This window comes from Podarcis raffonei, chromosome 7, assembly GCF_027172205.1.
Source record: "Podarcis raffonei isolate rPodRaf1 chromosome 7, rPodRaf1.pri, whole genome shotgun sequence".
Classification (NCBI taxonomy): domain Eukaryota; kingdom Metazoa; phylum Chordata; class Lepidosauria; order Squamata; family Lacertidae; genus Podarcis; species Podarcis raffonei.
This window is the reverse complement of record NC_070608.1, coordinates 88807726-88831972: the sequence shown is the minus strand read 5'-3', so window position 1 is coordinate 88831972 and position 24247 is coordinate 88807726. Positions and strand designations below refer to the sequence as shown.

The 24247-nt window shown below is 43.7% G+C and overlaps 1 protein-coding gene across 8 annotated transcripts in view; it reads right to left on the bottom strand.

Moving 5' to 3' along the window:
• Nucleotides 1-18331, bottom strand: part of KIAA0232 (KIAA0232 ortholog) — a 48715-nt gene extending 30384 nt beyond the window's left edge. For 3 of the 8 annotated variants that reach the window (XM_053394874.1, XM_053394880.1, XM_053394879.1), the window contains exons 1-3: nt 18192-18331; nt 14594-14702; nt 4799-5308 (exon numbers count right to left, since the gene is read on the bottom strand). In XM_053394874.1, the coding sequence (XP_053250849.1) occupies nt 4799-5029 (231 nt within the window). In that variant the 5' untranslated portion in view covers nt 5030-5308; nt 14594-14702; nt 18192-18331. Of the gene's footprint in view, nt 1-4798; nt 5309-14593; nt 14732-15071; nt 15197-18191 lie in introns of those variants that run through there. The other 5 variants (XM_053394881.1, XM_053394877.1, XM_053394876.1 and 2 more) reach the window with 5 other exon arrangements.
• Between the last annotated feature and the right edge of the window lie 5916 nt (nt 18332-24247).

The following is a 24247-nucleotide window of genomic DNA, read 5'->3' as shown; positions in this document are numbered from 1 at the left end:
AGTTCTTAACCCGAGGTACTATTTCTGGGTTAGTGGAGTCTGTAACCTGAAGCGTCTGTAACCCAAGGTACCACTGTACTAGCAATTGGCTGGTGGTTGTTAACTTCTTGATCCACAAAAGCTTCTTTAGGTGAAGCTTTACAGTTACTTCCTTCAAAGACAGAAGCACTCCTCCACAAAGTGAGGCATTCGTCTCGTCTTTGACCTAGCTGGCCAATCCCTCCCTTCTTGATATAAGACAAGGGGGAAAGATCAAGCATACAATAAACTGGTCGAAGAATCTTGTCTACACCCCAACAGCTGAAACTCATCTGAAAATACTTTGATTCAAATATGTGCTGGATACATCTATAATCTGTACTCATCAACAGCAGCATCAAAGTCATGGAAGATATGAACAATTTCTGCCTCAATGCACTTTGTATGCACATCACAGGCATACCAAAGGTTGTCATCCCCTCTGACATTATCTTCCACACCAACATTTCAGTCTACTTAAGTTCCTCCCTCACCACATTTATACACACCACTAGCTGTCATACCCTCTTCTGACCCATTCTGCTCCTCTACCCAACTGTTCCCTCTGAACAGTTATCTCAACTTCTGGCTGCTCTCCACTGATATGGTACACTGTATGTATGCTCCTCAACTTCTCTGCTGTCTTCTATAACATCAACCACTTTCTCCACTGCAACTTCCTTCATTCCTTTTTTTTAAACGTATTGTTCTCAGCTGGCTCCCCTCAAGGCAGTGCTTGATCGAAGTCTTCCCTGTGGAAGGAAGTTTCTCTTGGCACAGTCTATGAATACCTTCAAATTTTATGGCTTTTCAGGGACTCTTAATCTCAGGGTCATGGGTTCAATTCCCATGTTGGGTAAAAGATTCCTGGATTGCAAGGGTTTGAACTAGATGGCTCTCGTGGTCCCTTCCAACTCAATTCTATGAGGTTATCTATATGATGATGGCACACAGCTCTTCTTTTCTACCTATTATCCTTCTTCCATCCCAATCCACATATGACTGCCCATCTGGTTTTTTTACTAACTGCCATCTTTTTACTTACTTACATCTAACTGCCACCTCAAACTTTGTATACAAGAACACGATCGTCTTACATCCAAAATTGCTGTCTGTATCCACTGGCATCAACATTCACCCTGTTAAACAGGCATAAGCCTCATCTTTGATCACTAAACATGATGAACAAAAAGCAGAAGATTCTATTTGTGTTAAAGTGCTTCTATCTACATAATGCAAAGCAAAAATTCATCCTATCCTCTTCACTCTAGTCCAAATAGTTGCAGGCTTCTCTCTGAACCTTCTTGTCACATATTAGCCCTCTATCAAAAACTTCATAGTGAAAGAGATTTGCCCCTCTTATTGCTCAAAATACATGATACCCCTTCTCCGTTTACTACACTGCAATCCCATCCCTTTTCACAACATTCACACACGTATCTACAACATCTTTAGTTTTACAAACTTCCCTGAGTCTTCCATTCTATCCTTGTTCCCACTTACATCCCTACTGGGACCTCTACACTCCAACTCTGCCACCAGGGACTCCATTGGTGGCTGCCGCATTTTCTTCCCAGATATCCCCATGGAATGATGCTAGATTAGAATACCCAATTATATTCTGGGATGAAAAAATTGTGGCTATCTGCCACTAAAAGCACCTGTGCCATGGACAAAAAGTAGAGGAGTGGCATACTCCATAACACAAAAATGTTTCTAGAGGAATGGGGAGAAGGGCAATCCCAGTGTTATCAGGGTGGTATTGAGACTATTGCTTGAGGAATTGCTGGTTGCTTTCACATCAGCACTAACATTCTCAGAAGGGTTACTTCATAATCTGTAAAAAGGTAAAGGACCCCTGATGGTTAGGTCCAGTCGCTGATGACTCTGGGGTTGCGGCGCTCATCTTGCTTTACTGGCCGAGGGAGCCGGCGTACAGCTTCCGGGTCATGTGGCCAGCATGACCAAGCCACTTCTGGCGAACCAGAGCAGTGCACGGAAATGCCATTTACCTTCCCGCCAGAGCGATACCTATTTATCTACTTGCACTTTGACGTGCTTTCGAACTGGTAGGTTGGCAGGAGCTGGGACAGAGCAACGGGAGCTCACCCCGTCATGGGGATTCGAACTGCCAACCTTCTGATCAGCAAGCCCAAGAGGCTCAGTGGTTTAGACCACAGCGCCACCCGTGTCCCCATATTATATTATAGCCATCTTCAGATATATATAGGGCTATCACACAGAGAATGAAGCAAGCTTGTTTTCTCCAATGGATTCAAGTTACAAGAAAGGAGATTCTGACTAAAAACAGGAAAAGCTTTCTGGCTGTAAGAGTTGTTTGACAGTGGAACAGACTCCTATGAGAGGTGGTGGACTCTCTTTCCTCGGAGGTTTTTAAGCAGAGGTTGTATGGCCATCTGAAATGCATGATCTAGTTGAGATGCCTGCACTGCAGGGGGCTGGACTAGATGACCCTTGGGGTTCCTTCCAACACTACAATTCTATGATTCTACAAGGATTAGACATGGGGTGAATTTAAATAAACAGAAATATATTTGATCAATGGAGAAATGTAATTTGTTTTAAATAAGGAACTTAGAATGGCTTTCCAGTATATTATTGTTTTTCTCGCTGTCTTTTGCAAATTGTGGTAAGAAAACTATAATTAAAAAGAACTGGCCAACAGTCAGGCAAAATGCAAGTTTTAGTCCCGCAACATCTTTCCCACTCTGGAAACCTGTTACTTTTGGTTTTGAAATATACTACAAAAACAGTATAGCATAAACATATTAAAATAGACTTTTTTGACAAACAAAAATCAGTAAAATAGCAACAGATGATAAAAACAATTTAATAGTTTTGAGAAAGTTTTAACCAAGTGAAAGAAAGTGGATACCTTAACAAGCCATAGGTCTTAAGAGGTTTGCACGCAAGAGTGAGACTGGATGGGGTCTAGTTGTTAGTGTTCAGTCTCTCTCAACTCTACAGGAGTGTTTATGCTACCCAGGTGCAATACAGGGGACCCAGAGGCATGGAGACGAGGTTGGAAAAAGTGTTCCTCAAGCAGCTTTGTCTGTCAACTTTGCCATGTTGGTCCTGAGCAAAGCAACACAAGTCCTAGCTCAGAGGTCACGGCAATGGCCTTAACTTTTGTTTTCCTTTAATGTTATTAAGCTCCACTGTAGGAGACCTATATTACTTTTGAGCACCAGGCTCTGCAAATACAAGCTTGCAGAGTTGAGAGACTAGGTGCCAGCTCCTAGACCAATAGTGGAACCTTGTGGTTCATACTCCTGTGTGCAAACCTCTTAAGATCTATGCTTTGTTCAGGTAGAAAACGGACAACCAGCCACATTCTCATCATCTAACTGGAGACCATTTATAAATCACATTTTCAAAATGCATTATAATTCATTCATTCACACACACACACACACACACACACACACACACAAAATAACTACTAACGTAGGCGACTATTACTCCCATACTGAATATGCCACACTTGCCTACATTCTGGCTCTGGCCTGTCAAGTGTCCATTTGCTGCCACTGCTGGTATCTTCCACACCACAGGTGAAGGAAGAAATTGTGATCTATTTGGTAAAACAGTGCCAACATTTTACTTCAGGCTAGCAACATACAGCACCAGTCTTAAGGAACAAATAAAAGGCATGAGGAAAGAACGGCATACGGATTGTGCCAAAACAACTGCCAGCCAAGCTGTTATCCAGGGCCTCTTTTCTGGTAAATAGACTGGCACAATCCTGGCCAAACAGGTAAAAGTTCTATTTTGGAACAGTATGGCCTGCACCAACTGACTGCCATGTTAGTAATGCCTGCCTGCTATTCCTGCTGCATTTGCTGGTGCCATTGCAGGAGCATTTAAATCGTGGTGCCCAGGATGTGCCCTCTTCCTTTCCATCATCACCATTGCTCATGTAATGCCCTTGTAAGTTCTCCTTTTTCAAGTTGTAGAACAAGTTTAAGTTTGTACATGCAATTGGGCTATGTAGATAGACACATGGACCTCTCCTGTATTCTTCCACTGACTGCCAAGTAGTGGGTTCAAGGAATATACGAGTCAGTTTTCAAAAAGCTGCAAATTAAAGCTGCAAGTAACAATGAGCCTTCTCTGGACAGCTCTAACCCCACAAATTAAATGAACACCTCATGCCAAAAAGCAACTAAGAAAGTTTAAACATGGCTTAATCTCTAAATTTGAAAATAAAAAATATGACAAAGAAAAAAGGGGAAGCGAATTGGGACATAAAAGGAAATTAAGGAAGGGACTAGGCAACAAAGATTTGAGTAAAAAACAAACAAGCTCCAGCCTTTGTAGATAGCACCTAAAGGCTGATGCCCAAAGCTTCATCTATCGATTAGGACTTAAGCAGATGATCCACCCTTTGCAGATATTTTTTTTTTGGGGGGGGGGTGCATTTGTAATGTGCCTGTGCAATCAAGGTGGGGAGAGCTTGATAAGCACCTCTGCTACTACAGAGACAGGGATATGTGGTTCCAGATCAGGGACAGCCTTGGTTTAAAAAAAGGTTGTTCAGAAATGTTTAAATCTGCCCTTTCTTATCCCTTCTCCATCTGTAAGATTTGGATTGCCAGTCAATCAACCCTCAAGTCTAGTGTAACCACTCTGTACCCAATATTTGCTATTCAAAGGGGAATCTGAAATCAGTTAACACATCTAGAATTTCAAACACGTGTCACACAATGAAAACATGCATTCGTTTTTCACTCAAACAATATCCAAAATATGCAAATACCTGTTCCTGCAGGTCGTAGTCATAACTATCATGCAGTAGAAGACTGAGGACATAGCGAGTATAAATCATGGCATCAATGCCACATTTTTCTAGCTCTTGTCCCAGCCAGGTCTGCACGGGGCCCAAAGCATGAAGCAGAGACATTTCAGAAACAGGTACAGAGCCCAGACAGGAGCTTGAGGAGCTTTCAGATGGCAAACCATCCACAACAACTGTATAGATTGGGTGCATGAATCTAGGTGACTGTCATCCTTAGAACGTGATGCATTTTCTGTAGATGATATTCCGTAGGAACCTGGAGGTGGTTATTTTTTTCACTCCAGCAAGGAGGAGAGAAGCTTGACTTCTAGGATAATCATTTATATTTCCTGGCAGTTATCAGTCTAAAGACAAGACCCACTCTTCAGGCATAACCACTGAGTACACTAAATCTTAACAGGAAACACATGTTTATGTGCATTTTTCTACCTTAATTTCACATTGACGCCAGATGTAAATCCCCAGCAGGACCTATAAATAAGAGGAAAAAAGAGGCTGTGATGCATATGAAGAAAAAAAATCACAATTTAAGCAAAATACATGAATTATAAAGGGAACAGAAATGTACACTTATGAAAAAAACAAAGCCTTGTTATAAAAAGGAACTGAACTGAAGTGATCATTACAGGCTTGAAAACTAAAAAAAAAAGTTTTGGGGAGCACTTTCAGCTGAGAAAGGGGAACCCTGTCTCCCTTTCCCTCCCTCTAGGCAAATCTTCTTTTGATCTTGATAAAGCAATTCTTTGCTCAGGGGCAATTAAATATTTTGACATGCGACCCACCTGTAAAACTTACTCAGCCTCTGAGCACTACTTTCCTGCTCTAAAAAAGGAGTGGTAAACTTTGAGTGATTTTGTATTTCATTTTTAACCTTCCCTCTTACTGGATTCCAATCCCACAAGAGCCAAGCTTGCCATACATTACTAAATTAGCATATCTATTTTGGTAATTATGATTTTTCCTGCTATTCAGTTTTGTTAAAAATTTTATTATTAACTTGCTTTTGGAAATACTTGGGCAGTCATAAGTGGGCAATAATAAAATATTTACATTGAGAATTCTGCAATACATTGAATTCAAAGGACTGGTTTGTTCCTTGCAACACCTGTAGTACTTAAGGCAACAGACTACAATATTAAAATAAGAAATATATCACACATTTTGATGGCTCAGTTGGTTAAAGCATGGTGCTGATCGTACCAAGGTCGCAGGTTCTATCCCCATACAGGACAGCTGCCTATTCCTGCACTGCAGGGGGCTGAATAGATACCGTAATCTGCAGGGTCCCTTCCAACTCTACAATTCTTTTTTTATATATAATTTTATTTTTTATTTTGACAAGGTAATAATAATAAATAAATAACAATAAAAATGTGCACGCCACCCCTGAGACCATCCACTGTAACTACCCAAACTCCCAAAATTTCAACACCTCTTGCAATGGTTTGACCCCATTGCATTTTAACAGTACAAATTCTACAAATACCTTCCAAAGCTCCTCAAAATCATTTCTCCTGCATATTCCTCATCTTACCTTAATAGCACATGTTAATTTATCATTAATACCTATATCCCACATCTCTTTATACCATTCTTCCATTTTATAATCACCTTGCCCCTTGTGCAGCTGTCAAATTTGTACCTTCCACCCCATCGTAAACTGATAATAATGCTACCTTGGGACTTTCAGTCAGTGATTTCTGTTATGTCCTTAAACACCCTTTGCCAAAAATTGTACATATTTGCACCCCCACCACATGTGAACATAAGTCCTGGCATCCCCTCTAACATAACACTGAATATTCCTTGTTTATTTGATTTAATCTGACTGGTGTTAAATAACATCTCCAAATTAATTTATAACAAATTTCTTTTATCCTTATAGACAACATTTTCAAAGTGTGTTTCCCCCCAGCTTTGACTATTTATCTGCCCTGTTGTCTCCTTATCCCCATTACAAAATTAATTAATCATACTTTGCCAACACTTTATCTCTGTCTCTGATATCTTAATTGGCAACATTCCAAATAATTAAAAGGAAAATTTTGTCTAGAATTTTTTTATCACTATGCTTCCAAACCATGAAAGCTTAATTTTCTTATATTCCTCCAGCTTTTCTTTAATTTCCCTCTTTGTTAAAATTCTCTTGTTCTAAATTTCTTGTTATATTTATTCCTAGATACTTTATTACATTTCTTAATTTTATATCTATTTTTATTTCCTTCAAAAATTTTCATTTTTCATCATCACAGATGAAGGCTTCTCCTCAGATTGTACAAATCTTTCACCTTTTACAACTCTACAATTCTATGATTCTGTGATTCTAGGATCAGCTCTTCCTCCATTATACAGTAAGATGAGAATAACAGAACAAGTTGATACGATATGGATATAAAAACAGTCACTTCTAAGAGACACAAATACAGTAGATAGATTTAATCAGGAGATTGTCTTGTTTTTTTCAAATTAATATCATTTCAGGGGCACAATATGAGAAACCTTTAAATGTTTCCATACAGGATTATATCTGCTTCAGGCTTTAGAAGCCAGAAAACAAATAAAATGAGAGGCAACATTATATAAAAAATGAAAAATGTAAGGAATTTGTTAAGGAGAAAGAACAGAAGGCATTAAGAATACTCCAAGAGCAATTAAAGGTTCTTGAGATTGGTGAAGAAGCCTCACCTTTGGCTTTCTTGAGACAAAGGGTTTTTTTGGGCTTTGGACAACAAAACAGGAATTTGTCGGCTCATGTAGATAATTAAACAAATGTGTTAATACTAGCAATAAAAGCTTTAGCTATAATGATGTATACTTTTGTATACATCAAGTAATCCAGTCAGACAGACATTTAAACAGTTAAGTCAAATATTATATAGAAAATTGTCTAATTCAAAATCTTTTAGATAAGTCACATCAACTATATTTAATTGTTTCAATTTTCCCACTCACCCACAGAATAGACTAAAAGTTTATCTGAGGTTCTATGGCACATAATTGCTCCCAGATGCCAGATGAATCCACAAACTTTCCTGCAGTGGGAAAGAAAAATCCCTGAGCCCCAACTCTAGAATGCAGAAGTCTTATTAAAAGGGCTCCAGTGTGCAGAGTAGACACAGGAACTCTCTCCTTCTTTCTTCTAGCCTTTAAACTACAATTCTCTTGTGTACAGCTCCCAACCACAATTTCTTCCTCTGTTCCTCTAGAAAAAGAACAGAAAGGGAGAATACAGGTGCTAGCAACTGCTTGGGATGCCCTGCTGTGCCCACAAGCTAAGGGTCATGGCAGGATGCTTGGATATCCAACCACTGTCCCTGGTCCCCCTGCCCAAGTGATTCTAGCCTAGAGAGAGACACAAAGCCTAGTAGTTGCTCAAGTGCCGTGCTACACTAGCAGATTTCCCTATCCTCTCTCAACAGGAGTGTGGGGAAAGGACAGCTGCAAAGGACATGGTCTGGTACTAAGGCACCTGCTAGCCAATTGGTACATTCAGGTTAAGGCTAAAAGGCATGATCTCCATGTCCTTCAGAGGCCAACAGCTGCCTAAGTGCTCAGCCATGTGCTCTACAGCTGTCCTTTCCCCATTTCCACCTCTCAACAGCAAAGGAAAAAGGACAGCTGCAGGGCGCATGGGGACTACTAGCCTGAGGGGACTGGGGCTGAATTGTGCAGCATTTCACAGAGGAATCCGCTTTTCTTGTCATCTCCACAGATTTGCCTTTGACTCCATCTCCTACAAGCCTGTGAAAGTTATATGGCAGTAGATCTAATGGAGGAAGAGCATAAGTAATGCCATCTTACTTACACGGCTTCACAAGAGTAAGAAAATAACTGTATAAATGTATAAATTTTGTGGTAAATATATATATATATATTCTTTTAGTAAAGGGTTTCCTTATAGAAAGAAGCCATAAGCAGAGAAATTCAGGGCTAGTGGTAAACTGTATAAAGCAGCTTTTAGTATTTTAATTTACATCTATCTGGCACAAGGGTGCGGAATTAGACTTGGTGAGTGAGCCAGATCATTATCTCCCACATAATGATCTCCTGATGTCACAATAACAGAAAGTGATCCATGTTTGCCCAGACAGAGGATTGCTGGGATTTGAATAGCTCTCTGTGATGCATAGCTCCCTGCGATGAAGTGAACAGGTTCATTTATTTATAAAAATAGTTGTATGCCTCTATATCATAAAAAATATATCAAAGCAATAAAAATGCAATCTGGACACCCCCTTGTTGTTCTTTTTATGTTGAGACCTGGATGCGCTCCAGACCCAAGAGTTAACACATAAATAACTCAAAAGTCATTTTAATCCATCAAAAAGGGAATTAACATGCTGTCTCTAAGGGAAATTAGCATATTGTAAATGCACATTTACAACAATCTTGCCAAGTAGGTTTCAATCCAGTGCAAAGCGTATTTACTGAAAACATTCTAAAATAAATTTAATAATAATTGCTTCTAAGTTATCTTCTCATAAACCAAGCAAGTAATGCAAATATCAATTATTTGTACAAGTACGATTAAAGTTCTACAGCCCAAATCACATATTTATGAACAAATAAATTCCACTCCAGCAAAAACAGGGCTAACTTACCTAGACTGCACTCTTAGAATGAGAAAAGGAGTAATTTCATCTAATTTTATCCACGCTCCGTATCACAGGGTACTCAATAGCCTAACCTAATGTATTGATACGCATTTCTTTACACAATATTGGAAAAATAAGCTCTTGCGCTAGGCAACATTGCAATTCTAGCTAAATGTGGTCCTGAAAACCATGCACTCAAAGCTGGCAGCTTTGTCCATAAGCAGAAAGGCATTGTATCAGAGTTTCCTGTTCAATAACTGGTTGCAGGCACCTATGCACAGGTCCCAACTATCCACTAAAAAACTAAAAAATCATTTACCAAAACATAAAGAATTATGCCCAAAGCTCACTATACACACCACAGATTCAGATATACAAACAGTTAAGAGTTTGCCCACTTCCTTACTTCTTTGTGTTTGTGTTCCAGATACCAGAAACCAAAAAGTCCGACTGACTGGCAGAAAAATGGCAACTAGGCATTCTGTTCTGGCAGGTGTAACCCTGGTTTAAGGAGCCATTTGGTGCACCTCCAGATCTGTGTTAGAAACTCAGATATATAAGCTAAGTGCCAAATGGCTCCTTAAACCAGGGTTACAGTAGCCAAAATGGAATGTCTAGTTGCCATTTTGGGACAAGATGGCTCTAAGGTCTTACTTGTCAAACGACTGACTGACTGTGATTATCAGTTAAACATCTGGCTAGTTCAGATGACAACCTTGAGCTAGGTTAAGAGCTTTGAGAACTTAAACAAGAAATCACAGTTAGTCCATCATTTGAAAAGTAAGATTTTAAGGCCATCTTGCCCAAAAATGACAACCAGATATTCCGTCTTGGTGACTGCAGCCTTGGATTAAGGAACCATTTGGCGTCCAGCTTATATATCTGAGTTTATAACACTGCATCAAGTGCCATCTTCACTTGATCACAAGTGGCTGATAGCCAGGTGCAAAATGTGCCTGGTGGATTTTGAACGCTGGTCAGACGCAGCCATTTTCAGGCAGAAACCATGCAAGGAGGGAGTAAGGAAGATAAGATTGGACAAATCAGAGCAGGAGAGATTGGACAAATCAGTTCCGCTGGTTAGCTACAGTCATTTCAGGAAGAAACCATGGAAGAGGGGGAAGATTGGAGAAATAATGGATTAGAAATGTCCCCATAGCAATCAATGGAAATTGTAGAATCACTTTGCAAACGCTCACCTAATAAATGATTTCCAGGGAACGCATTGCGTTTGATAAGCGGGACCTGTGTGTATAAAGTTCTATAAAGGTTCCAGACACAAACTGATTATGCTCCACATAGCTCTTAAAGATTTTTCAGAGTGTGTGAATGAGAACTACAATCAGCATTTTCACAGGAGAAAGAAGCTTCCACCTTAGTTTAGTAGTTGTTAGTAGTGGTTTCAATGCAAACTGTGCCTTCTCTCTTGGTTAAAACCCAAAAGGAACATACCGATTTTTCCCCACTATCAAGCATTGAACAGAAACTTGAAGGAGAGAGCAAAATATTTCAGATCCTTCTCTAAGTGACATTTTGATTTCCCCTACTTATTTTATAGAGCTGCCCCACAACAGAAGTACTCTAGGAAGCATTTGGGATGTAGTGGTTAGATTGTTGGACTAGGCCCTGGGAAATCAGGGTTCAAATCTCCACTCAGTTATGAAGCTCACTGGGTGACCCTGGGCCAGTCACAGTCTCTTAACCTACCTCACAGGGTCATTGTAGGTATTAACTGATGAGGGGGTGAACCATGTATTCCTTGAAGAAAATATGGGACATACATGCAATAAATAAGCTCTACTACTTAAGAAAGCTGGACAGACCAGCCAGATGGAGATGTCAGTCGCCAACCTGGCATCCAGAGATCTCCATAGGGTGACAATTGGACATGCGTCAGTCACAAAATGCCATTGTTGACTGGAGGGATTCCTAACACTGCTTGCCAGTACAGAAATCAACCTTCTCTGGTTTTCAGTGAGGAAGCGCACTAGATTTGGTGCAAACCCATTTTAGAGATCTCACACAAGGCCATATTCTCAAGTTATAGTCATTGTGCTAATTGCTGAGTGTCAGAGAGATCAATATAAAAGCTTAGCTACAAGTTAAAATCACATCACTAACCAATTGCTATTTTCTTTGGTGGAATTAGCTGATCAGATGAGCCGCAAACGCACACACGAGAAGAAGAGCAAACTGAGAACCATGCTGTCATTGAGCAACCAGCTGAGTAGGAGCTACCTGTGACAGAGGGCTGCTTGACTTAGGAATACAAGGCAAAGACATTGTGTGCAGCCTCCAAGGGACATAGTTAAGGCCAAACACATATTGGGAGGAGGGTGGCAGAACACATATATGAGCTAGATAAAATAGGGAATCAGAGTGGGAATGTTAGGGCCTTCAGGTTGCTATGCAGTCAAGTTGCTTCTACTTCTAGAATTGGGACGCATTGCAAGTTCATGACTGAAGCCACATCAGCTATGAAAGAATCTAATGTTGCCTTTGAGAGGCCAATGTCACTGCAGTTTCTGGAGAAAACAGGTGAAGCAATGCATGTCAAGCCAGTTGCACAGCCACAAATGTAGCAGCATATGCCTTACCTGGGACACCAGAACTTACAAGACAACTATCAGGTCCTTCATCCACCCCTGCTTCCACTACAGCCTATTTAGTAAGTGTATCTGGTAAGAACCTCAAGATCTAATCTCCCTGGTAAACTTGCAGAGGAGTAAATGGGGTGGAGGAGGAAAGACAACCCAAAGGATTGGAGGAAAGCCACTTTTCAAAAGGTTTGGGTTTTTTCACTGCAACTATGTATAAGTTAAAGAAAGAAAGATACTAGTGAAAACTATGGTTGAAAAGTTACCTAAAACTGGAATGTAAAAAAGCTAAAATCGTTAAAATAACTGTTACCCAGTCAAACACTTGAATTTTTACGCTTAATATTAAGATATTTACTGTTAATACCAGGGGAGACTGTTAAAATACTTATGCTATGGAGAAAATTGCTCTCTAACAGGAGTCAGAGAACTATCATTAATCAGTAGGAAGAGCAAAAAGTTCCCTTATTTAGGTCATTTTCATTAAATCTTTCGGAAGCACATGGATCAGATTACTACAATTACAATTTCTATAGCATGATTCTGCACGCAGTGGTGGACACAAAAGGAAAGTTGTTTGTTTGTTTGTTTATAGGAGACTAAGTCTTTGCTTGCCTGCCCTCCCTCCCTTTAATAAAAAGGGAGAGGTTGGTGGGATGGAGTTTTTGGGGGGAGGGGGCTTCTGTGTCAGGGGAAATGGAGGGGAGAAGATTTAACTGGTTGCCTTCTGCTGAAATGAGAAGTTGGGTACTGTGTGAGAATGGTATGGCGGGTGTTTGCTGGTAAACAAATGCATGTCTACTCACAAGCAAGCTCTACTGGATTCAATGAGGCTTACTACCAGGAAAGTAGAAGTTTAGATGAACTCAGTGGGGTTTTTTGCATGCCTAGACCTCCAAGTGGGGAAATAGATGCAACTTGCCTTGTAAATCAGTTGAACTACTCTTAAATTAGCTGAAAAAATATGTAAAATATTATATGGAAGTTTATTTAATATTTTTTATGAAATCTCACACCTCCTTACACTGTAAAGCCCTCAGCTGCCATGGGAAGGTCAGCAAAGTGCACCCTCTGCCATCTCAGAAAGGCGCAATGGTGGCCCTCAACTACTGTGGGGATGCCCAGTGAGGCCCTCCTCCACCCCGGGGATGCCTGCAAAGTCCTCCGCTTCCACAGGGAGGTGTGGTGAGGCCTCCGCCGCCATGAATAGGCATGAGGCGGCCCTCACTTCCATGGGGAGGCGTGGTGGGGGCCTTCTCCCTGCGGGGAGGCCCGGCAAGGCCCTCCGCTGCCGCAGATATATCTCATGACATATCAAGATATTGTGATGTTTAGTTGGCGATATATCGTGATATTGAAAACCAGATATCACGCAGCCCTAATGGCATGTAATGCACACCTCTGTTTTCAGGCTGAGGGAGCTGGGGTTTGTACACAGACAGCTTTTCTGGGTTATGTGGCCAGCATGACTAAACGTCTTCTAAACTTCTGGCACACAGAACACCATGACAAGTACTTACATACAAAGACTTTGCTTGAATGATTTTTACAAAATGTAGTTGGCTGCTGATATTTACCTATCAAATTTTAAAAAAGAATGTAGTATTTTTCATATATATTGGGGGTTTTTTCTTTACAGATTTTTGTCCCTTTTTTCTTTTCGTCCCTTTTTCTTTGTACCACTTTATTTCTTTATAATTGAAAACTTTTCAATAAAATATTAATACTAAAAAGCCCTTCATCTTCTGAGTAAGGCTGGCAGTCATAGTTTATAATCAGTAAGAAGCAAATGAACTTTAAAAACTATGTGCTGGCTATTTCATCATAGGAGGTGGGTGGAATTAGAAGTCTGCTTATGACAAATATTCCTGAGCAAAACTTCCGCCTGGATATCAGATATATGCAGGCATATGACTTTGTGGAACGTTCTCTCTGCTCAGAGATCTTCTTTTTTAAAAATTACAGGTTTATTATTTTTTGAAACAGGCTCTGGATCAAAGTCTGATTAAGAGGAAAATCACATTCATATTTTTAAGAACTTAATACCACTTCACTTAATACACATTACCACTCTTCACTTTTCCAGCTTTGAAATATTCTATCACAATGCCCCTTCCAGCTAGCACAAGAGAAAACACTTCTACACTATGTGTGGTGTTTGACTAATTTAGGACTATTTATTTCAGTGGGTGTACTCTGAATATGACTTAAGTTGGATACTACAGCAATCTGTTCTGGATACTGGACCACACTGCCCTGCAACTAGACTTGAATGCAATTCCATCACAACATGATTGGTGGTGGCTTCACTGTAAGCCTAGAAGTATGAAGGACTCTTTTCTTCATTGCTTGCTTATCTGCTCCATTACCTTTTCTTCCTTCATCTCTGATGTGACACTGACATGGCTGAGGGCTTGGGAATGATGTGTTTTATTTCAGTTGTGGCATTCTCTTTCTTCCCTCCTTCAAAAGGGTGTTTCATATATGTAAGTAACAGCTCATATACATGGGCTTTCTGAAGGAAACATACTATAAAGTTCTGTGAAATTGACACAGCTACCCACCTAACTTGCCAGTTCCATCAGTGAAGAGACAAAGCAGCAACCAATCACATGGCAGTTGACCACAATCATAAGGAAGCAGCAGGAAGCAGGTAAGGGAGCAACATCAATCCTGTCAATATTGATCAAATATTAACTTCCCTACATGAAGTAGACATTTAAAATATTAGAAGCACTATTTTCAAACATGGATATACAGAAAGTGGCAGACAGAGGATTAAAAATGCATCTATTTACATTCACTAAGTTTTACAGTGTAACACAGTATGGCTGAAATACAATCCTAAATCCTTCTTACTATATGGACAACAATCATTTAGAAAATGTTATATAACTTCATGTTAAGTCCCATTTCTGTCTTTCACAAATGCATACCAGTAGCGCAAGAAAAAAATCAAATGGGCTTTTTTAAATGGGCTCATTTAAACCCCAATGGCAGTAGTAGAAATTATCAGCATTCAGCTTGCAAATACAGGCATACTTCATTTTACTGAGCTCCTTAGGAGGACGTGGGTGCAGCTGCAGGCAGCTTGTCTGCTTCCAGGGGAAGGAAGTCCTCTCTCTGCTGCCACCACTCCTCTTCTGGCCACAGGAGTGGCACTGGCTAGGGTTGGAGCAGAAAAGGAAAAAATGCACTTTATTGTGATATGTATTTGTTATATTGTGGTGGTCTGCAACTGAACCCACAATATCTCCAAGGTGTGCCTGTACTGCTGTACTGTTCTGCACTGAGTTAGGAACTTCTCTGGGGAAAGGGAAATTTTCTAATCCTTGGAATTTAGTGAAATATAAAAATATAAATTTATAACTTTATGTTAAGTTTTTTAGATCCTATATTCCTTTTACAACCACAGGTTTCTTTTCACTTGTTTCTAATGGAAGTCTCAAATAGTAAGATACAGAACAAAATATGCATTACTTCCTGTTCAGAGATTTATTACTCTGAGGTGGTAGGATATTCTGCATATGCTCAGGAAAAAAGTGCTTAGTTCCTAAAAGAGAGACAAACACCAGGGCTCCAGAGTGCCTGAAACCTATGCCATCCATCTGGAAATGCTGCTCCTCAACTTAAATTGGTATGTTGGGACATAATGCAGTTGACTACTTGGCCTCTTAAGGCTAAGTCCCTTGTGCATACTCATCATAGATCTATTAATCACCTTCTAATCAATAATTTCCATGTGATTTATGGGGGGGGGGCGGGACAAAAAACAGTAAATTCATTTAAAAGAAGACTAAAACTATGCTGCTTCAGTATCAGAGCTTGAGTCCTGGAAACAGATTCCGAAACTGAATCCTAGAACAAGTTAATCTATCAGAGGTAAGCCTATTATTTTACACTAGCATTTAGGGCTAAGCAAGTTCTGGTTCAGTTTGGGATAGGGATGGTCACCTTCAGCTACTACAAGACCCTAATCCAGAGGTTTCAACCTTTTTGAGTCCATAGCTCCCTTGACACACTTTCTGTGGCTTCCCTGTGGGGAAACGCACTCTAAGCCTCAGAAATCCAGTTATGTCAACCCTTGCTTTCAGAGCTGGGAACCCTTCGCCCCTTTTTGAAGACCCTCCCTTGTGGAGTGTTCCCTCAGCTTCTTCTCCTCTCCTTCAGAGTTCTCTGGGCAGTTGCTGATGCTGCCACATCCCACCCCAAAGAGAGATGCCTCCTGGGAGGAAGATGCCTCCAGCCTTAGCGGCCAGATGGAGACTGGCTGAAGGTGAACATGAGGCCACCATCTTACTCACGTTGGGAGGCAGCAGTGGGCACCGCTGGGCCTGCATGGTGAAAATGCTCCCCTTCAGTGCTGGGCACTCAGCTCCCAGGCAGGCATTGCACACAGCAAGCACAAGAAAGGCCACCACAGCACCTGCCTGCCTGCCTGCCTGGCCTCCCACTTGTTCATCCATTCCTAGCAGCAAGGACTGGCGGGCTGGGTCCCCTCACCCACTTGCCTGCTTATTCCAGGGCCGCCCCAGCAACCAGCACCCCCTCCCTTCAGGGATACCAAGAAAAACTCCTCCTTTGAAATCTCAGAGCAGAAATGAAATACCAAGTATTTTTGACTTTTCTTTTCAATCCCATATAGTCTCAGAATCAATTACGTTCTCCTTTAAATTATAATATTAAAGAGTTATTTCAAAAATATTCCCATAAGCCTCTCTTCCGCAGAGCAGCCACTGCTGCCCTCTCAACTTCCTCATATGAATGCTGAAGTAGCTCTACCACAAAAAGCAGCAGCACTTTTTACAGCATACATTTTCATCAACTCAAGTCATATGCTGCTCATTTCACCCATACTTTTATGTTTAAGTATGCCAACAATTTGGGTGTATGACCTGCAATTTAGCATTTGCAACTTTAACTTTTTCAAGCCACTGACGACGCATGTTCACCCAGAACTGAGCCTTGCTCATAGTTACTTCCCAGTAACTATGCCTTGGGTGGCAGCCTACAGATAGGTTTGCAAGGGCAGGTGAACTACTAAAACAGTTGTGGATTTGTTTAAAGGGCCAGACTAAACACATGCTTGATTTAAACTATCGGTAAAAAACGCTATCGGCTCAAACCTCGTTTTGAAAACCAATATACCGGTAACCCAAGCCATACATTAACCAGAGTCTGAAACCAAAATGGCTGTGGCGGCCTTTCAGTCAACTCCTAAAGAAACTCAGTAACGGAAAGGTGGAAAAGTTGGCAAGGACATTAAGCTTCATAAAAGCTTTGGAAATTTTACATTCAAGCCGGTGAGGACCTTGTTTGTGGCCCGAAGCGGAAGTCTATTTAGAAGACGGTAAACTCCAACAGGGCAAGTCCGTCCGGCCCTTGGCGAGACCCCCCAGCCGACACCGCCCTCCCAGCCCCGGGGTAAGGCTACCCGGCTGCCCCGCCCCGCCCTCTGCACGGGTCTGTTCATACGCCTGTCCTCCTCTCCCGTTTACTGGGCACGAGAGCACAATAATACAAGCGCAGCAAACGGAGCGGCAGGTACAGCCGAGCAGCGACGAAGTAACTTGAAAGTACTTTTTCCAGCAACCCCAAGCAAGGTCTGCAAGATCAGCACAAGCGGGGGGGGGGGGAGCAGTCGAAATGGGCCTCTGGAGCCTCCGCCCCCGTCGCCCAGCTCGACACCGCAGTGCTAAACCGGGAGGGGGAAGGAGGAGGAGGAGCGCCTGAACAAACTCCACAGGGGCGTCGTGGGAAGCGCGCAGGAAGCCCTCCGCTCCGGCGGAGCAGCCGACCAACATGGACGAGTCGCCGCCCTCTCGCCCCCCCAGCCCCCTCCGGCCTCTCGCCCCGCTCGCCCGGGCGCAGAGAGGGCAGGCCCGGCGGCCCGGCCGTCCGCCCTCCCGACGCCGCTCGCCCGGCGGCCCGGCCCTCCCGCCTGCCCGCCCTTGGAGCGGCGCCCGCGCCAGACCGCCTGCGGGAGCCGGCGCGGCCCCGGAGCCCTGCCCAGCAGAGGCCTCGGGATCAAGTCGAGAGGCCCGGCCAGGCCGGTCCCCCCCGCGCCGCGCCGCAGGCCTGGGCCCGGGCCCCGGGGAGCGCGCGGGGGGAGCGGGGAGCGGCGCCCCCGCCGAGGCGCCCCTGGCCCAAGGTCGCGCTTACCTGCCAGGGCCTCTGGCGCCCGTGCCGAGTCAGGCGGCGGGACCGAGCCGGAATTTGCCCGGAGAGGCGTTACGTAAACCGGCGCCGGCCCCGCCGAGGGGAGGGACAGGGAGGGCTGGGGCGGAGCGCCCTCTCCTCCCACTGCGCAAGCGGGAGGCGGTCAGCTGACGCGGCGTCAGGATCCTTCCGCCGGCGCATTTCGGGGGGGGGGGGGGAGGTCGCGGGCGACCCGGCTCAGGCGGGGCTGGCTCAGCCCGGCTTCCAGGGAGGAGATTAGCCTTCCTCTTTTACCAGAGAACAACATTCCCAGGGTGGGGGGGGGTCACAGCGACACGCTGTTATAAAATATTTGGCTTTAAGAGTTAAAACCTTCACCACGAAGCATGATTCTGTGTCACATAAGAAATAAATACATGTTATAGTCCTGTACTGTATATTATACTCTCCCAGATTGCCTCCTTGCACTCCCACTTTCCTTTATTATTTCAGCCCCAATCCTCTTCCTTTGCAGGTTGGATTATTGATCGAATAATTATTTAAAATGGTTTATGAACTACTTAATAGTTTAAAAAATATATTCATGTGATGAACAATATTTTAAAAAACAGTATCAGTGAAACAAAAATACCACCTAAAGCCACTAAAACAGCAGTATAGAAGCAAATTAAACAAAATTTTGAGAGATTCAAGTGCATAAAGCAGAATCCAATCACATGAGTTAGGAAAAGCTTGGGAAAAAATATAGGTATTTACAAGAAATGTGAAGCAACTGATAGTTCCTGCTATACATTATTTTAGGGAAGAGGGAGGCATTCCATAGAGTAGGGGCAACAGCAGAAAATACCTATTTTGGAGTCACCATCCTATGTTATTCTGTAGGGTGTGCTGCCACAAGTGGAATTTATCCTGATTAGCTAAGTGATCTTCCAAGTTTATATAGGGGCAGGTGATATTTCAGGAAAACTGGTTCTGAGTTGTTCAGGGCTATATACGGTATATGTTAAGATCTTGAGCATGGCCTGGCAGCTTACTGGTAGCCAGCACAGTTCCCTCAGCACAGGTGTAATCTATGTGCAACTCAACAACCTGTCCACAGCATTCTACAACTTTGTCACAGTTAACTTGGTTCTGCTCCCCATCCAACATAGAACCTGCCCACCTTAAAATAAATGATGGCCATCTGGGCGTAGCCAGAATTTAGGGGGGGCAGGCTTTATGTTGGGGGGAGCAGAACAAATTTATCTATGATGCTATTGGTCAGTTAATTAAGTATTTTTATTTACTTGATTTGTAAGCCCATGCTAACTGCCTTCAAATCATGTGTGGATGACTCACATGGAGGAGCTGAGTTTCCTATACTTGGCAACTAAATTTGCATGTGTTAATGTTTAGGTCAGGATATGCCTGAAGGCCTTACAGGAGAGGAGGCTGGAATCAGGCTTGTCATCAAGGTTCATAATGGTGGGTTTCCTGTCATATTAGCCTTTTTATTATGTCAACCTTTTTATTAACACCTATAACAGAGAAAGAAAATGCGTGAGCCAGGTTCCTTGGCAAACCTCATGGTTAGCCAAGTAGAATCTTGATCCTGTGTTTTGGGTTTGTCAGGGTGGGGTTAGGGTTAGGACTATTTTTACCTTTGTTGATTGACTGACTTTTCCCTGGACTTGAAACACTCTATTTGCTTATTCTTTCCCGCACATTGCAGTAGATGTTCTGCGTCAATCACTACACTAGTAGGGCAATATTTTCCAACTCTGGTGAGCTGTGTTCCACGTATTTGCTTATTTTCCCCTATTTTCTTTTTGTGTCTTCCCACCTTCCAATTGTAAGCCTATGGACAGGTACTGTACTTTTTTTTACTGATCTTCATTGCCACTTGGGGAGCCTTTTTTGCCTAAAAAGTTAGATATTTAAATAAATAAAATTGAATGATTACTAGCTAACCAGCACTATATAAATAGAGTTCTAGAATAATTTTGAACTATTTATGATTTATTTTCTAGTTCTAATCTACAGTACCTCACCCACACAGTGGCGGAGGAAGCCTCTCCGGCACCTGGGGCGGGATGCCGAGGGGTGGGGCGAACCACCCAGCTGCGCACACGCGACATGCCGTACAGACTGCGCACGCATGGCAGCTCGTATGGTCACTGTGCAAGAGGCAACCCGTATGGACGCTCGCATACACGGCGCGCGAGAGCGGCAGTCCGTACGGATGCCACGTGAGCGGCGCCCATACTAACTGCACACATGTCCTCGGCTGCTCTAAAGCTGGGGGGGGGGCAGTGGGCCATCTTGTCACACCCCCCCGAGTGGTGCCCAGGGCAGCCCACCCCTCTCCTTCATACGCCCTCACGCACAGCAATAAATGCTTAGGTGGTTTTGGGGGAGGGGATGAGATTTATGGGGAAAGTTTAGCCACTGTCCCATCTGTTGCGTGGGAGCCAACAGGCAGCACGCTTGGCTAACAGCCGAGAGAAACCAGGCACGCAGTGAGCTTCTTTATCAGTTCATTTATTTAGTATCAATGCAGAGTACTCCTTCATAGCTGAGCTGTTGCCCAGAGACCCCTCCTACTTACGGTGGCTGCCAAGGGGCTCCTTCTACCCGTTTGGTTTTCAGCTCTATGCAATGGATAAAACGCCTGGTTCTGCTAGCTTGCTCCTGTTATAAGAATTTTAAGGTCTTATATATATAAAGTAAATGTTCATAAATGTACCAAGCAAGCATATACATAAATGTATAGACCACATGCCTGAGACCCACAGAAAAAGTCCCGAAACCATTTGTCTCTTCCAAATGACCTCAAATATTTCTCTGCAAGGTTGAAGGAAATGGGGAGCCTCCCCATTGCCTCTTTGCTTGCAAATCCTATCTCAAGGGCACATCTAAGATATGAATAGGGTGAGCCTGTGACCTGTATTCAGGGACTGAGTAGTTATCATAACAAAAGAGTGGCCAGGATGCCCAGGTAATCCAATCAGGTAACCTGGCAGACAGGATAAAAACAAAGCACTCAGATTTCTGTAGTCCGCCCCTTTTCTGATATACGTATGATGTGTTGGAGGGTGGTTTGGGCTACACCCCTTCTGTGATGTACGTATGACATATGGAGGGGTGGGCTGTTCAAAAGTCTATATAAGGGCTTGCACACCTTTGTCCTGGGTCCTTCCTGCCTCCTGTGTGGCAGTGAGCACCCTGTTGCAGCAGTTAATAAAGATCAGGCTTATAGCTGCTTTGCTTTTGTATATCCTGGTCTGGTCTGTGTTCATTTTCTGACCAGTTTGAGCCTTAAAAGATACTCTCTCTGAAGGTCCAGTCTTCCTTAAGAAGCTGAACCCCTTGAAGGGACCCCTCAATATTCTTGTTTCACTCCAACTCCTGGACGCATCTTGGGGTGCCCCTCACCTCATCTGACCAGTCCGACAGCTGCTTATTCATTTAAAGCATTTTTAAATTAAAGTTTTCCATATTTGCATGGAGCTGCTGCCCCCCCCCAAATTGGGCTCTTTTAAGCATGACAGCCATTTTGTGCTCACAGCAGCCATCGTGTCACCGGCGCCCACAGGCTCTCAGGATCCCAAAAGTGCCCACAGACCCCAAACACATTGGCGGCCACTGTCTGAACTCACTCTTTTGGAGACCAGGCTCGAAAGTCTGTTGTGATCTTGAAAGAATTAATAATAATAATAATAATAATAATAATAATAATAATAATAATAATAATTTTTATTTATATCCTGCCCTCCCCAGCTGAAGCCGGGCTCAGGGTGGCTAACAAAAATCAAATAATCCAACAATCAAATAATCCAACATTCTAAAAATATTTCATTATAAAAATTAATTAAAATCAAGTTGATGGCAACCATTAAGCAAAATTCTGTGCAGGTTGCCAGAGGAGGGAGTCAGGCTGCGCCCTGACCAAAGGCCTGGTGGAACAACTCTGTCTTGCAGGCCCTGCGGAAAGATGTCAGGTCCCGCAGGGCCCTAGTCTCTTGTGACAGAGCGTTCCACCAGATTGGAGCCGCAGCCGAGAAGGCCCTGGCTCTAGTTGAGGCCAGCCTAACCTCTCTGAGGCCTGGGACCTTCAGGATGTTTTTATTTGCAGACCGTAGGTTTCTCTGTGGGGCATACCAGGAGAGGCGGTCCCGTAGGTACGAGGGTCCTAGGCCGTATAGGGCTTTAAAGGTTAAAACCAGCACCTTAAACCTGATCCTGTACTCCACTGGGAGCCAGTGCAGGTGGTATAGTACCGGATGAATGTGGTCTCGCAGCCAAGACCCCATAAGGAGTCTCGCCGCGGCATTCTGCACCCGCTGGAGTTTCTGGGTCAGTCTCAAGGGCAGCCCCACGTACAGCGAGTTACAATAATCCAGTCTGGAGGTGACCGTCGCATGGATCACAGTGGCTAGGTCAGGGCGAGAGAGATAAGGGGCCAACTGCTTAGCTTGGCGGAGATGAAAAAATGCCGCCTTTGTTATAGCTGTAATCTGCGCCTCCATAGAGAGGGAGGTATTGAAGATTACACCCAAACTCTTAATGGACGGTGCTGGCACTAATTGCACCCCCGCAAGAGGTGGGAGTTGCCCCCTCAATCCCATATCGTCCCGTCCCAGCCAGAGGACCTCTGTCTTCGAAGGATTTAACTTCAACCGGCTCCCACGTAACCATCCAGCCACAGCTTCCAGACATCTGGTCAGTGTGTCTGGGGCCGAGTCAGGATGGCCATACATCAACAGATAGAGTTGGGTGTCATCGGCATACTGATGGCAATCCAGCCCAAAACTCCGGACAAGCTGGGCGAGGGGGCGCATAAAGATGTTTAAAAGCATCGGGGAGAGAATCGCACCCTGAGGCACTCCACACACCAAGGAGTGGCGCGATGACAATTCCCCCCCCAAGCACCACCCTCTGTCCCCGACCAAAGAGAAACGAGCGCAGCCATTGGAGGACTGTGCCCTGGATCCCCACGTCGGCAAGGCGGTGGTCTAGGAGTTAGTGATCGACCATGTCGAAGGCTGCTGACAGGTCTAGAAGAATCAGCAGCCCCGACCCGCCTCGATCCAGCTGCCTGCGGAGATCATCTGTTAGGGCGACCAGAGCTGTCTCGGTCCCATGACCAGCGCGGAAGCCGGACTGGAATGGATCGAGAGCCGATGTTTCATCCAGAAACCTACCAAGCTGTTCAGCAACCGCTCTCTCAATCACCTTACCCAGGAATGGAAGATTCGAAACCGGGCGGTAATTGGATAGATCTAAGGGATCTAATGATGTTTTCTTTAAGAGCAGACGCACCACTGCTTCCTTCAGTTCCCCTGGGAATATCCCGGTGCCAAGGGACAAATTGATGATATCCCCCAGGGGGGCCCGCACCTCGTCTGGACACGCTCTAATCAGCCATGACGGGCACGGGTCAAGAGGACAGGTGGTGGGCTTTCCAGCTTGGAGGAGTCTGTCCACATCGGCTGGAGATATCCGGTCAAAGTGGTCCAATACTGGACCCGAGGACAGTCGAGGGGCCTCCAGTTCATTTATTGTATCCAAATTGGCAGGGAGGTCATGGCGGAGCAACAGGACCTTCTCCGCAAAAAAGCTCGCAAATGCCTCACAGCTGTGTGTCAGATTGTTATTTAAATTTGGCTGTCCTTCAAGGGACGTTAATATTCAGAGCAACTTGAGCACAACAAAACGTACTTTTGCAACACCTGGAGGAAGCTTTCTCCCCTTTCCTGCCCGCTTTTCGTTTCCTTGGCCTATGTTAACTTGCGCCAAAAATTCATCAAAACCCATTAAACCAGTGGTGTCCAATCTGTTTTCAGAGAGGGCCAGATTTGATGAAGTGAAGGGCTGACCAAAGTTGACCTTTTTTAAGTATTGAAGTTGTTGAGGTTTTTAGGATTTTACCCCAGGAAATAAGCTGCCACAGGAACCGGATTAAACTGACTGGAGGGCCGAATTAGGCCCCTGAAACGGACTTTGGACATGCCTGCATTAAACCGTGTGTCCTTGCAGTTTGGTGTCATGTTGTCCAATATCTTTGGTTCTAGTAGGGT